This window comes from Gopherus evgoodei, chromosome 4, assembly GCF_007399415.2.
Source record: "Gopherus evgoodei ecotype Sinaloan lineage chromosome 4, rGopEvg1_v1.p, whole genome shotgun sequence".
Taxonomy (NCBI): domain Eukaryota; kingdom Metazoa; phylum Chordata; order Testudines; family Testudinidae; genus Gopherus; species Gopherus evgoodei.
The window spans coordinates 8,994,128-9,007,682 of record NC_044325.1 but is presented as its reverse complement, the minus strand read 5'-3'; the positions used below and the strand labels follow the sequence as shown (position 1 = coordinate 9,007,682).

At 47.4% G+C, this 13,555-nt stretch overlaps 1 protein-coding gene across 1 annotated transcript in view; it reads left to right on the top strand.

Moving 5' to 3' along the window:
* Nucleotides 1–13,524, top strand: part of NID2 (nidogen 2) — a 51,213-nt gene extending 37,689 nt beyond the window's left edge. Inside the window, exons 12-21 of the mRNA XM_030559173.1 lie at nt 457–576; nt 3,179–3,421; nt 5,121–5,342; nt 5,823–5,992; nt 7,687–7,816; nt 8,478–8,649; nt 9,582–9,739; nt 11,423–11,546; nt 12,453–12,565; nt 12,664–13,524. Coding sequence (XP_030415033.1) covers nt 457–576; nt 3,179–3,421; nt 5,121–5,342; nt 5,823–5,992; nt 7,687–7,816; nt 8,478–8,649; nt 9,582–9,739; nt 11,423–11,546; nt 12,453–12,565; nt 12,664–12,674 — 1,463 coding nt within the window. The 3' untranslated portion in view covers nt 12,675–13,524. The remainder of the gene's footprint in view (nt 1–456; nt 577–3,178; nt 3,422–5,120; nt 5,343–5,822; nt 5,993–7,686; nt 7,817–8,477; nt 8,650–9,581; nt 9,740–11,422; nt 11,547–12,452; nt 12,566–12,663) is intronic.
* Nucleotides 13,525–13,555: the final 31 nt, after the last annotated feature.

The following is a 13,555-nucleotide window of genomic DNA, read 5'->3' as shown; positions in this document are numbered from 1 at the left end:
CAGGGCTTTGGCAAGCTGGGCCTCAAAAACCTCTAAAACTTCTAGGATGGAGATTCCACCATCTCCCTAGGTAACCCATTCCAGTGCTTCACCCCCTCCTAGTGAAATAGTGTTTCCTAATATCCAACCTAAACCTCCCCCACTGCAACTTGAGACCATTACTCCTTGTTCTGTCATCTGCCACCAAGAATAGCCGAACTCCATCCTCTTTGGAACCCCCTTCAGGTAGTTGAAGGCTGCTGTCAAATCCTCCCTCACTCTTCTGCAGACTAAATAACCCGAGTTCCCTCAACCTCTCCTCATAAGTCGTGTGCCTCAGCCCCCTGATCATTTTTGTTGCCCTCCCCTGGACTCTCTCCAATTTGTGCACATTCCTTCTGTAGTATGGGGCCCAAAACACGTTAGCTCTCTGGCGGCTGCACCTGGGTAACGAACATGTTCCTTTCCCTTCCGCAGATGTGGATGAATGCGCCGAAGGCAGATGTCACCAAGCTGCCGCATGCTACAACACGCCCGGCTCCTTTTCATGCCGCTGTAAACCAGGCTACCAAGGGGATGGCTTCCACTGCACACCTGGTAAGGGATCACGGGCTGAAGGCCCGATGCAGTATGAACGTCAGGACTGGCCCATGCTTCTGCTGAGCATCATGTAAACACTGCTAGCGTGGGCGGTGTGTGACTGCTCCAAGGTGGGGGGAGGCTGTGTGCGCCCAGACTGTGGCCTCGCCCTGAGGCTTGCCCCCATTCAGCCTCTACCCCCCAAATCCCCACCCAGGCCCCATCCCCGGCCCTGCTCGGCCCCCCAGTCCCAATCACCCCATCTGCCACTCATGTCTCTTCGACCCCTCTCCTGGCCTCCCCGGCTGCTCACTGCTCGCACGTGCCTCTTCACCCCATCTCGTGAGGCCCCCATGTGGGTGGAGCCTCAGAGGAAGAGGACGATTGGGGGCGGGGCCACAGCCAGACTGCCCAGTGTTTTGGTGGCAGCACACTCCAAAGGCCGCAGGCCAGCTGTTTGGAGAGGCCCGGCCTCCCCTGGCCTCTTATACCCACCGCCTGTGACTGTTAGACTTGTGCTGGCTTCCCTTGTGCCGCCTGTTCTGTGAACAGGAACTCCTTTCATAACGTCGTAACGCTGAAAAATGCGACTTTAAGTGAAACGATGTTAAGCGAATCCAATTTCCCCATAAGAATTAATGTAAATGGGAGTGGGGGGGGTTAGTTTCCAGGGAAATGTTTTTCACCAGACAAAAGACACACACACACACACACACACACACACACACACACACACACACAAAGTTTTAAACAAACAATACTGTACACAGCAATGGTTGAGGTGGTGGAGTCAGAGGGTGGAAGCAGGTGGGCTGTTTCCCAGGGAATGCCTTACTGCTAAATGATGAACTAGCACTCGGCTGAGCCCGCAAGGGTTAACCCATTGTTGTTAATGTAGCCTCACGCTCTACAAGGCAGCACAGATGGAGGGAGGAGACACAGCAAGGCAGAGAGAGACAGAGACACACCCCATGTGTGTGAGAGATGTGCATTTCCCCTTTAAGTACGCTGACCCCACCCCCTCTAAGTACATTGCCTTTTTAAGTAGATCAGCAAGTTGAGACAGCAGCTGCTGCCAGCGAGCTCCCTCTGTCCTGAGCCCTGTCGTTCCCCCGCTCTGTGGAGGTGGGGTAAGCAGGGGGGAGGGGGACACCCTGACATTAGCCCCCTTCTTCCCCCCTCCCTCACACACAAGCAGGAGGCTCCCAGGAGCAACTCCCAGGCAGCGGACAGGAGCAGCACATGGCAGTGTGGGGAGGGACAGCAGAACTGCCGGCAATTGATAGCCTGCTGGCCAGCTACCACACGGGGAGCTGATGGGGGGGGCTGCCGGCCCACCCTGGTTCTGAGCCCCACCAGCCAGCTCCAACGGGCTGCTCTTCCTGCAAAGTGGACAAAGCAGGCGGCTGCCAAACGACGTTATAAGGGAGCATTGTGCAACTTGAAGCGAGCAGGTTCCCTAATTGGTCAGCAATGTAACAACGAAACAGCGTTAACCAGGACGACTTTAAGTGAGAAGTTCCTGTGCTCTTGCCCAAGCAGGCTGGACAAAAGTCACTGAACACACGAGCCCAGTTCTCTTTAGTTGAGCACACTGGCAACACGTCTACAATGCTCCCCTTTCTACTGACTGCGCCACTAGAGGATAATTGCCTACTACTGCTACTAGAGGTGCACCATTGGCTCAAATGGTAGAGGCCCTGCTGAAGGGCCCAGGGGCAAACCCTTTTGGTGCTGGGCAGAACAATGAATGAGTGTGGTACTTTAATGAGCGGATTATAATTTATAGCACCATTTACTGGCGTATGTACATGGCCAAAACTTAGCTGCCTGGTTTGGCCAGTGTTCACCATGGGGGGCAATATGAAAACAAATACCCAAAACCAGATTTGCCCCTTCAAAATGTGGACAAGTAAAGGGAACTGGATTGCAAGGTGGGGAAGGGGAGAGGCATCTAGTGGTTAGAGCAAGGGAGCAGCAGTTGTGACTTATGGGGTCTATTCCTGACTCTGCCGGTGACATGCTGTGTGGCCTCGGCCGATCGCCTGACCTGTCTGTGACTCAGTTTACCAGCTTATAGAAAGGGGCTCATACAATTTGCCTCCTGTGCAAAGGTGCCTGAGGCTGGAGCACCGCAGTGAATGAGCTGAGAAAGGCCTGAGTGAAAGACTGTCCACATGGGTGGTGGGGAGACTAGTCCCCGGCCCTGCCCCTTCAGCCTGAGGCCCCACCCTTTCCACCCCTCCCCCACCCAAGCCCCCTACCGCGACCAGGGGAGTCCCGTCCCACCAGCCGGCCTGGGTGCTGGCCGGCCCCGGCCCCAGCCAGCCAACCCAAGCACCGGCCCCAGACTCCCCCAAGTCCCAGGCTCCCCTGGCTGTTTCGGAGGGGAGGGTGAGCAGAGGAGCAGCCTGGGCTGGGGCCACAGGGGAAGAGCGGGAGTCAGGAGGAGCGTCTCTTGGTGGGGCATGGGCGGGGCCACGCTTGTTTGGGGAGACTTGGCCTCCCCCAGCCTAGGATACCCGCCGCCTGCGGCTGTCCAGGCGTGTTCGATTTTACCTTGGTGTAACCCCTGTGTCGTTGCTGTGTCTGTTGCTCACTGTCGCATGCCTGCGGGCAGAAACCGCCCAGCGCCTGACGCCGTGTGAACAGGAGCGCCTCTATCCACAGCCCGCCCACGGGCTTCGAGGGGTTTCTGCCCACCCGGGGCTGCACAGACCCCAGTGCGACGACGAGGGGAACTACAGGCCGCTGCAGTGCCACAGCAGCACTGGCTTTTGCTGGTGTGTGGATGGAGCCGGGCAGGAGATCGCTGGAAGCAGACGCCCGCCGGGCACCGCCCCGCCACGCTGCAGGCCATCAGGTGAGTGAGCCCTGCCCTCCTGAGACTGCCGTGGGAACTGCCGTGGGCTGCCATCAGCCCTTCGCTGATCAAACACAGGTACCAATGAAACCTGCTTTTCCTCATGCAATAGCCATAGCTAGTGTAAAATGCATCCAAGTTCCTGAGTGCTAGATAGCCCTTGCCCTGGGCACCTCCACCTGCCCCATGGGGCGTGGAAATGGGAGGTAGATGCAGCCTTGCATAGGGGCTGCTGTTGAGGCTTTGAACCCTGTTCCCTGTCCCCTCCTCCACACCTGCTGGCAGTGGGGCCAGGGCACTGGATTGGGCTCCAAGTGCTATGGGGTCTGTTTCCAGCTGGTATAAGTCACTTTTCCACTTTAGATTGGAAGCTCTGTGGGGCAGGGACGGTCTCTCCCTAGGTATTTGTACAGCGCCTAGCACACTGGAGCCTCTACTGGCCGTTGTCATGATATACCAAAGCTGGGGTGCACCGCACCTCTCAGCATCAGGCCCATAGTAGCAGGTGTATTAAAGTCCCTCTGATGGCTTGTTACTGATCTGCCTGCTGAGTAAGGCAAAGTACATGGGGCAAGTGTTAGGTTCGCTCCCTCTGGGGCACCTGGCATTGGCCACTGTCAGTAGACAGATACTGGGCTAGATGGACCTTTGGTCTGCCCCAGTTCGGCCGTTCTTATGTTTATAGGGCCGGATCCAAAGTCCAAGCAGGCTGAAGGCACTGCGGCACCTGTCTCCCATTGAAATCTCTGGAAGTTAAGCACCTAAATCCCTTGGAGGCGCTGAGCCTCAGCCCCCTGCTGCATTGGGGGAGGAAAAAGGTCACTGAGGAGCTTCCAAATCAATGTGACTTTTTCTGTTTCATCTCCCCTTAGAGAGCCAGCCCCACTAATCCGCCTTTTCTCGTACCTGATCCTGAGCTGAAGGCAAAGGCACTTCCGAGGGAGGTTGTGAGATGCCCAGTGCTCACGCCTGGGGTCAGAGCTACATTGCTATGAAAGGGATTGCTCCATTCGCCCTTCCGCTCCCGTCCCATCACCATGCTCGCTGGCTGGTTACATTTTGCCCTTCTGGGCACACGACTGGGGTGGCTCTGCTTAAGATCAGCATCCCCCATTTCCAAATTGTACTCAGCGCAGTGGTGCCAAGAGATGGTCAGACAGAACCCACCCCCCTTCTTTAGCAGTAAGGTTATAGCCTTTGCTTAGGAAAGTATTTAAAGATTAAGCCAGAGTTCCCACTGTGTTCTGTATAAAACAGCGGACGTTCTCCAGGCCTTATCATTGGCTCAGACAGTTTCTAGGGCCCAGAGTCAAGTAGCCTGTTCCTGTAATTGACCCTGCTTCTGTCCTCACCTGTCCACCATCTCTTTTAATGGATACTGATTGCCAGGGTTGGCATTGGACTGCTTAGAATGACCTGGGCTGGGAACAACGGGTAAATCCTTAAAGAGACCCCACCCCACTGAAAGCTATTCTAAACCAGCCCGAGCATACGTTAGCAGGCTGCACATTTTCCATTAAGATCTATAGTCCTTTCTAGTTTAATTATTTTGGGCGCTAAAGTTCTTTTAGCATCCTTAATGGGCCTGGTGCAGGAAAGCCAGTGAGCCTTGCAATGTGGCGCCTGTGCTTAGGGCCTATGTGTGTTGTAAGTAGCTTCTGGCTGGGCTCCCATCAGAACCTCTCACCCTTCGCTGTAGAGCCCACTCAGAGACCGCAGACCATGTGTGAACGCTGGCGGCAAAGCCTTCTGGAGCACTACGGTGGCAGGCCACGTGAAGACCAGTACGTACCCCGGTGTGATGCTCTGGGCAACTTTAACCCGCTCCAGTGTCATGGCAACAGTGGCTATTGTTGGTGCGTAGATGAAAGTGGCAGAGAGGTTCACGGAACGAGATCGGAACCTGGCGTTCCCCCGCCGTGTGAGTACACAGTGCTTTGCTGGGGAGGAACTGTGTGTGAAACAAAAGGCTTGTTATGGTGAGGAAAATGGTCACACTGCTGCTCATCTAATGCTCGCAGCATTGCTTGGGTCACAGCCAGGGGTCTATACACAGAGGATGTAACTAATTAAGGTCCTGATGCTGCAGTGGGATCCAGATATCTGTGCAGCTTCAAGTGCAGGATCAGGCCCTAAATCAAAAATCAAGAAGCTGAATTGTAATCCATCGTGCACTGATTCCAGTGCGGTAGATTTCTAAAGGGTGGGACTGGAGGAAGAACTGGGTGCAGATTGAAAGCTGGTCTCTCGCTCACCAAGAGAAGTGGGTCCAGTAAAAGATATTATGTCACCCATCTTGTCTCTCTGCATGTGTGCACACTTGCCCGCACGGAGTCTTAGAGCTGGGTGGAAAAGTTTTATCCAAACATAGTTTTGACAAAGTTTTGTGTTTGACTGACAGGTCTCCCCAGCCTTGCTCCTCCCACTGTCCAGCCCTCTCCGCGTCCTGATGTGACTCCGCCTGCTGCGGGCACCTTCCTGCTGTATGCTCAGGGACAGCAAATAGGCTATTTACCTCTGAACGGCACCAGGCTTCAGAAAGAGATGGCAAAGACCCTGCTCTCACTGCATGTAAAGTATCTTCTCCAGAATGCGTTGCGTCTAGCAACTCAGGCTTTAAAGGATGCACCTTATGTGGTGACAAGTCTATACAGAATCTTTGCCTAGGGAAATGAGCTGCCTGTATAAGGAACGTATCTGTATGTAACACCAGTGCCTTGGGCAGAGGGGGGATTGACTGACAGTTAAAACCAGACCCTGCTCTCTTGCCAAAACTGTAGCAGGCTAATCAATCGCTATGCACCTAGCCCCCAGCAAAGGGAGACAGAGCATTACACCAGGCAGACATGGCTTACACACGCCACCTGGCCAGGGAAGCATATCTTGAGCTTGAGGTTTCCAAGTTCAGCTCCCTGTACAGACCACTACTGGTCTTAACGTGCCCCGGCTGCGTTGTCAGAGCTAGGACTGAACCTCTGGCTCTGAATGTCTGTGCTGTTCCTTTCTGAGTTGAAAGACCCAGGCCTTGTAGACAAGGCTGTAGTAGACTCATTGACCTTGATGTGACACAGCCCCCACTAGAAGGGGACAAAGCACCTCACCCAGTGGGCGCAGCTTGCGGATCAGGATCATATTTTCAGTTTTGTCGTTTCTCTTCTCTTTCTCCAGCTGATAAAATAAAATCGGACTCGAAGGTGGTGTGGTTTTCAGGCTAAGTAGGAGATTGCATAGTTGAGAGCAGAGGGTAACGTCCATTCCAGCTTTTGCTTCAGATACTTCGTTGAGAAAGTCTTTGAACCTTTCCACAGCCCCTTCTCCATCTTTCTTTTCTCCCTCCTCCTCCTCCTCCCCTACTCCCTCCCCCCTCCCCCCGCTCCATTAGAGACAAGCCACTTATTCACACATCTCAAAAGGGGCCAAACAGGTCGAGAGACACTAAGAATTAGGGTATGACCATCAAATCTATATCTGAGGAGGGGCAGGGAATATACTTAAATTGTGAAATATTCCCTCCTGAAAGCTTGAAGGTCATTACATGTCTTAGCTACAATCTTGTACAAGTCTCTGCTTGATCCCAGAGGTTTTTTTAAAGCCGAGCTGGAGACGGAGATATGCCTGGGACATCAGTCTTAAATAAGAATGCCCAAAGATTTCAGTACAAACTCCTAGGCCGTCAACTAATAAAATCTGGACAGTAACACACCAGTGCTTCAGAATAGACGGAAGTGCTTCTCCATTTTTCCAGCCTGAGTATCTCATACCAAACAAAAGTCAGACAGATGGAGCGGTTCAAATTCGCTGCTGGCTGAAACACAACTCAAGTTGGCAGCCACTTACAGCAGCACAGACTTGGGCCCAGCTGGTTGAATTAAAATACAACCACCCGTTTGGAACTTTGATGTCTTACAAGCTTATTCCCGCACACAGAAAGGTTGATTGTTTTAACCAAATGGTACCCAAAGTGACAACCCTCCAACTATGGCTAGAACACTGAGCCAGGCATGCAGGATTGCCTGAGTCCACTCTTCCTCCCATCAGCTGCCGCCACGTAAAGACCTTTGCAGCAGAGAATAAGCTGCATTTGAAGAAGTGCAGTTTTTTTGTTTTGGTTTTTTTTTTTTACCCACAAAAGCTTATGCCCAAATAAATCTGTTAGTCTTTAAGGTGCCACCAGACTCCTTGTTGCTTTTCTGGATACAGACTAACACAGCTATCCACAATACGTTTAAAAAAAAAAAAAGGATATCTATTTTAAATCTCTACAGGGTTCCATAGTGGTTGGACTAGATTATGATTGTCGGGCAAAAATGGTCTACTGGACAGACGTTGCTGGCCGGACAGTTAACCGAGCAAGTTTAGAACCAGGGGCTGAACCTGAAACCATTATTAACTCAGGTAAATCACCATTTCCTTTGGATTGACTATGGCTGGTTTGAATAGAGACATTGAAGTGTCCACATAGCAGAATCACAGTGGGGCTGGGAAGGAGGAATTTTTGAGTTTTAATCCCAGCTTTGATGTGGTCGCGCTTTATAACCTTTGGCAAGCCATTATCTGCCTGGCTTTCCCAATGAGGCATCACAAATTATGATAGATTTGGGGGAGGAGCGCTAGATGGACCAACAGGGGTACAGGGAGGATTAAGTACATGATCTTACAAATTTTAAAGTACTACAGTAGAACCTCAGTGTTGCAAACTGACCAATCAACCACACACCTCAGTTGGCAGCAGAAGCATGCAATCAGCCAGCAGCAGAGACGGGGGCGAGCAAGTACAGTACAGTACTGTGTTAAATGTAAACTACTAACAAAAATCAAGGGGAAAGCAGCATTTTTTCTGCATAGTAAAGTTTCAAAGCTGTATTAAGACAGTGTTCAGTTGTAAATTTTTGAAAGACCAACCAGAACCTTTTGTTCAGAGTTACAGACATTTCAGAGTTACGAACAACCTCCATTCTCGAGGTGGTCATAACCCTGAGGTTCTACTGTATGTAAATATCACAAAATCCTTCCTTGCACATATACTGACAGTGTTTCTCTTTTCACTTCCTTCCAGGCCTGATGAGTCCCGAAGGACTCACCATTGACTATTTCCGCAGAACCATGTTTTGGACAGATAGCGGCCTGGACAAAATTGAGCGTGCAAGGTTGGATGGTTCTGAGCGACGAGTTCTGTTTGATGCAGACCTTGTGAATCCTCGTGCAATCGCTGTGGATGCAATTAGAGGGTAAATGGCAGCACAGCACCCATGCTTTGTAAAGGGCTGTATTCTTACAGACCTTTGTGTCATTATGTTCATATGGTGGGTTGGAATGACATGAGATTCAGCCACAGGGCAACTGACTACAATGCTGGACCTGGGAGCTGCATTTTCAGTGTTAAAAGTCAGACCCATAATTCACCACTAGAACCAGTCCAAAAGTGGAAGCTGTAGTGTAAACAGGTCTCAAAACAGGGTTAGACAAACCTGCTAGTACTTTGGCTACCCCACTGGAAAAGCACTGGTGAATAAGTGAGCTGAATTTTCCTTGTGGTGCATGCTGCCCCCTACAGTCAGTCACTGGCCTGAGACAAAACTCTTTGTGCTCTAAATCATCTGAGTAAATGCTACCTGGCTGCAAAGCAAGTACTAGTGGTAATGTCTGGTGTGATAGACATTTCTCTCTCGTGTGCACACGCTCCAGCTAGTTATTTCCTTAAGAGTGTGTAGGAAGGAAGCACTCAAGAGGGGAGCGTGAAACACTTTTACTAATTTAATATTTGGCTAAATTTGCCAGTTATATTCAGAGTTCAGATTTAAAATATCACTGAAAGGTTTGAATCTTGTTCAAATTTGGAACACATTTTTTAATGAAGATGGCTTACAACACCCCATGTACATACCTTTGCTATCTAGAAAGTTAATGGGACTGGCCCTAATTACAGAAGAATAGCTTCAATCTAATTCTTGCAAATGATTGGCTGTAAAAACACATTCTGGAGCTTGGTCAGCTTTCCTTTTAGGGAATTTCACATCCGCTAACGATCTGGTCCGGACAGCAGACTGAGAGGTCTGGGACTTTTCTGACTGTTCTTCCAATTCTGTTTGGTTTTGTTTTTTTAAATTGGTTCACTCACTGTGAATCTTTCCTGTGGTTTGTTAATTGGTTCCCCCCACAGCAACCTTTACTGGACTGACTGGAATCGTGAAGCACCTAAAATTGAAACCTCAACCGTAGATGGAGCTAACAGAAGGATTCTGGTGAATAAAGACATCGGCTTACCAAATGGCTTGACTTTTGACCCTTTCTCCAAACTGATTTGCTGGGCAGACGCAGGTAACTTAAGCTAATACAGATTGAAACATAGCCCATCTATACAAATTCTCCATTCACTTCCTCACCTCCCATCATCCCCCTTATAAAAAATGAACAGGAAGTGGACTTTTTCCACACACTGCCTGTCTAAACATGACAAATTTTAGATTGAAAGGCAAAAAATACTTTACAGACTTCTGAAAATATGCGACTGAATAAGGTGGTCTTGGTGAAGCTGTGTAATGTTATTTTCCATTAAGTGTGTTAGCTGGCCTCTATCAGCTAAAACATTGTGGATGATTTTCCTCTACCACAGGTTAGGTTTATGTATGGGAATGAAGTGTGGACGTCTTCAGAGGTTAAGTGGGTGTTGGGCAGACCAGCTTTAGAGCCACCAGCAGAGGGCAGTAGTCAGAACAAAGGCTTCCAACTCCAAGCAGTAGAAGTGACTGTAACTCCCTGGGATAGATTTTTTGTTTTTAAAGGAAAAGTGAAATAATTTAACTTCTAAAATTGGGATGCCCATTTATAGTTTCTACAGAAGCATTCCTTGTTTGGATTTCTCCGCAATTCTTTTGCCTGCTGTTTTGCCTGTCATGAATAGTAACATGGAATTGTAGCATTTAACACACCACAGCATTTAACACTTCATCACAAGAACATAGTGGCTGCTACACACAGATGGACACTTTCTGTACCTATGCAGCATCCAAGGAGAACATGTGTAGCTGCAGTTTGTATTAAGATATGTTTAGGGCTGAGTTTAGAATCCACATGGGTCTTTTAGTGAATACTGTATATGTGACACAGATTGAAGAACTGAGCCTCTGACAGAGGCACATAGACAAAAATAACATACTGTATATATACTCATTCATTAGCCCATTTGTTTATAAGCCGACCCCTACCGACCGCCCCAAGGTGGATAGGTATAAGTGGCAAAAACTGTATCATTCTTTCATAAGCCAACCCTTTATTACAGGAGTTGGCAAACTTTGGCTCCCAGCCCATCAGGGTAAGTTGCTAGCGGGCCAGGACATTTTATTTACCTGGAGTGTTCCCAGGCATGAAGCCCCTCAGCTCCCAGGGGCTGTGGTTTGCCATTCCCAGCCCGTGGGAGCTGCGGTAAGTGGTGTGGGCCAAGGGACATGCTGGCCACCATGTCCCGCAGCTCCCATGGGCTAGGAACAGCTAAGTGCGGCCACTGGGAGCTGAGGGGCTCCAGGCCTGTGAATACTCCAGGTAAACAAAATGACAAAGTATTATTCAATTGAATAGATTAAAATAGTCAAATTTTGGTGAAGATCCCCCCCCCCTTAATGATTCACTTTAACCAAAAAAAATTTGGCTTATGAACAAGTATATAGGGAAAGTACTCTCCTTTACTCCCCTGTAGTGGATTACGTAGAGGTAGATGCATACATGCCGTCAAGCTGGGAATTCCATTTCAGTCTCTGTACTCCCACTATAGAATCAATTCCTCTAGGGTAAAGAAAACACCCTAGAAAACTAAAATTCTAGTTATCCTCAATTATGTGGATTTTCACATTCTTTAGCAGGAAGGGACCTAGGATACAAATTTACTGATCAGGACTGTTCTGATGATCATCATTAGGCCACACCATACTGTGGCCTTCTAGCCTGAGTACAATTCCATGGAAAATACACTATTTCTTTCCTGATTAAATGTTTTATTTGTAAAAGGTACCAAGAAGCTGGAGTGCACCTTACCAGATGGAACAGGAAGGCGTGTCATTCAGAATAACCTCAACTACCCCTTCAGCATTGTTAGTTACGCCAATCACTTTTATCACACTGACTGGAGAAGGTAGGCTAGTAACTATTACACCCTAGATAGTCACCTAACTATTTTTAAGGGCAAATGCCAGCATGTCATCTTTAAGCAGCAATCCAGCCTTTTGTATTATTGACAGTTATGGGGTGGTTTGGGAGTTTTCTGTTCCATAGCAGTTTTACACAGAAAGTTAACTCACAAGAATATCAAGTTCTCATTTTCCAAGTTTCCTTGGTACTACAACTAGCTAAAATTCAGTTGAAAACCCCTAAGTGAATCTAATATACAAGTTAGTCACTTTCACAGAAACCATCTTTGCAATGTATTTGACACAATCAACCCCATATTCCTCAAGCCAGCTCTGTTTAGTAGTCCTGACAATGGAGGCCCAAATGTAATATGCACTTTGCATTAAAATAATTATATATTTTTGTACACTGCTTTTAAGAACCTACCCTCAGTTTTCACAATAATTATGAATGGTGCTATAGCTATATTTTTATAGAACTCTAGTGCTATTACTCTTGGTGTTTAAAAAAAATAAAAACTTGACTCCCTTTTCTAAACATGCCCCATAATGAAGGCCCTCTTCCTGTTTCTTCTACCCACTCCAAAAAAACCCTTATAGTGACAGTGCTGGCACCAAGGAACATTCCTGACCTCATTGCAGGCATTAATGCAATCCAATTACATTATTTTCAATTTAAACCTGTACATCCTTTCCAAATGTTCCAGGACACAGAAATTTGGGAGGTAATACCACCTCCTTGGAAAGTTCCCTTAATGATTCTGTCCTGTGCTGATTAAAATAATAAAACTAGCACAACGAATCAGCTTGATGCAGTTACCTCCTGTCTTAAACTCTATGAACATAGAACTACTCCTGGAAGAGGATTTATTTCTGTGGGAGACTAACGTATCTCTCACTTTTGTTAATAGGGATGGTGTTATAGCTGTGAACAAAGACAATGGCTTCCTTACTGATGAGTATCTTCCAGAGCAGAGATCACATCTCTATGGAATAACTGCAGTTTACCCATACTGCCCAGGAGGTAAAGTCCATCTTGTTCAGTATATACCAGCTGTTGTCAATATGTAAATTTCACTGTATTAAGAGGAACTTTAATCTATTTCCTCTCACTCTCTGCAGCAAGAAAATAATCAGCTACTTCAAGTAAAAAAAGAGTTCAGTCTTTACACGAGGAGGAAGAATTCCAGCCCCAGGAAATTATACATACAGTTAAGGGGAAGAAAGTCTGCAAAGAAGAGGCCATTGATATTTACTGAAGACAATGAAGTGACTATTTTAGTGCAAAAGATTATCAAGTATTTTTTAAGTTATACCTCAATCTTTACTACTGTATTTTTTTAAAGAGACATTTTGATATATTGCAAGAAAATATAATGGCTTTGGGAATACTATGCCATTACTCTAATTTTTGCTTATGTAAGCAATTTTTTAAAGAGTCTTAATGTAACTTTCTTAATCCATTGTTTTACTTTATGGGAAGGAATTAAAACACAAAATCGACAATCTGACCAATAGGTTCTTTTTAGCCAAAAAGTTAAGTGTATGGAAAGATTTTAATGCAGTGTCTTACCTGGGTCAATTAATTTACAACCCTGATCTTATGTGAATTTAGGAAACTATGCCAAAAACTGTCATGGGAAATGGCAAATGCATTAAAGATTTTCCAACATACGGTTCTAGATATATCTTTCCCTCTGCCTCAATGCCTGTCTTAGTATTTATATTAGAATATGCTAACTTGATGGTCCTTAAGTGCCTCCAGAGACCTACCCATTATTGACCAATACATGTTCGTGAATACCTGTTAAACTGAAATGTCTCACTTTTTCTAGATTACTTCAGTAATAAAGTGTTTGTCTTGAATTTTCCATATGACCTAGTTTTTAAATGTTTTTGTTGCACAGCAGTTTGGTGTAGTAGTAACTGTGCCAAAACCAGGATTTCATAATGCAGGAATATAGCAACACACACCCTTCTAAACACAAAAACAAAAAAGATAAGGAATAAGTGA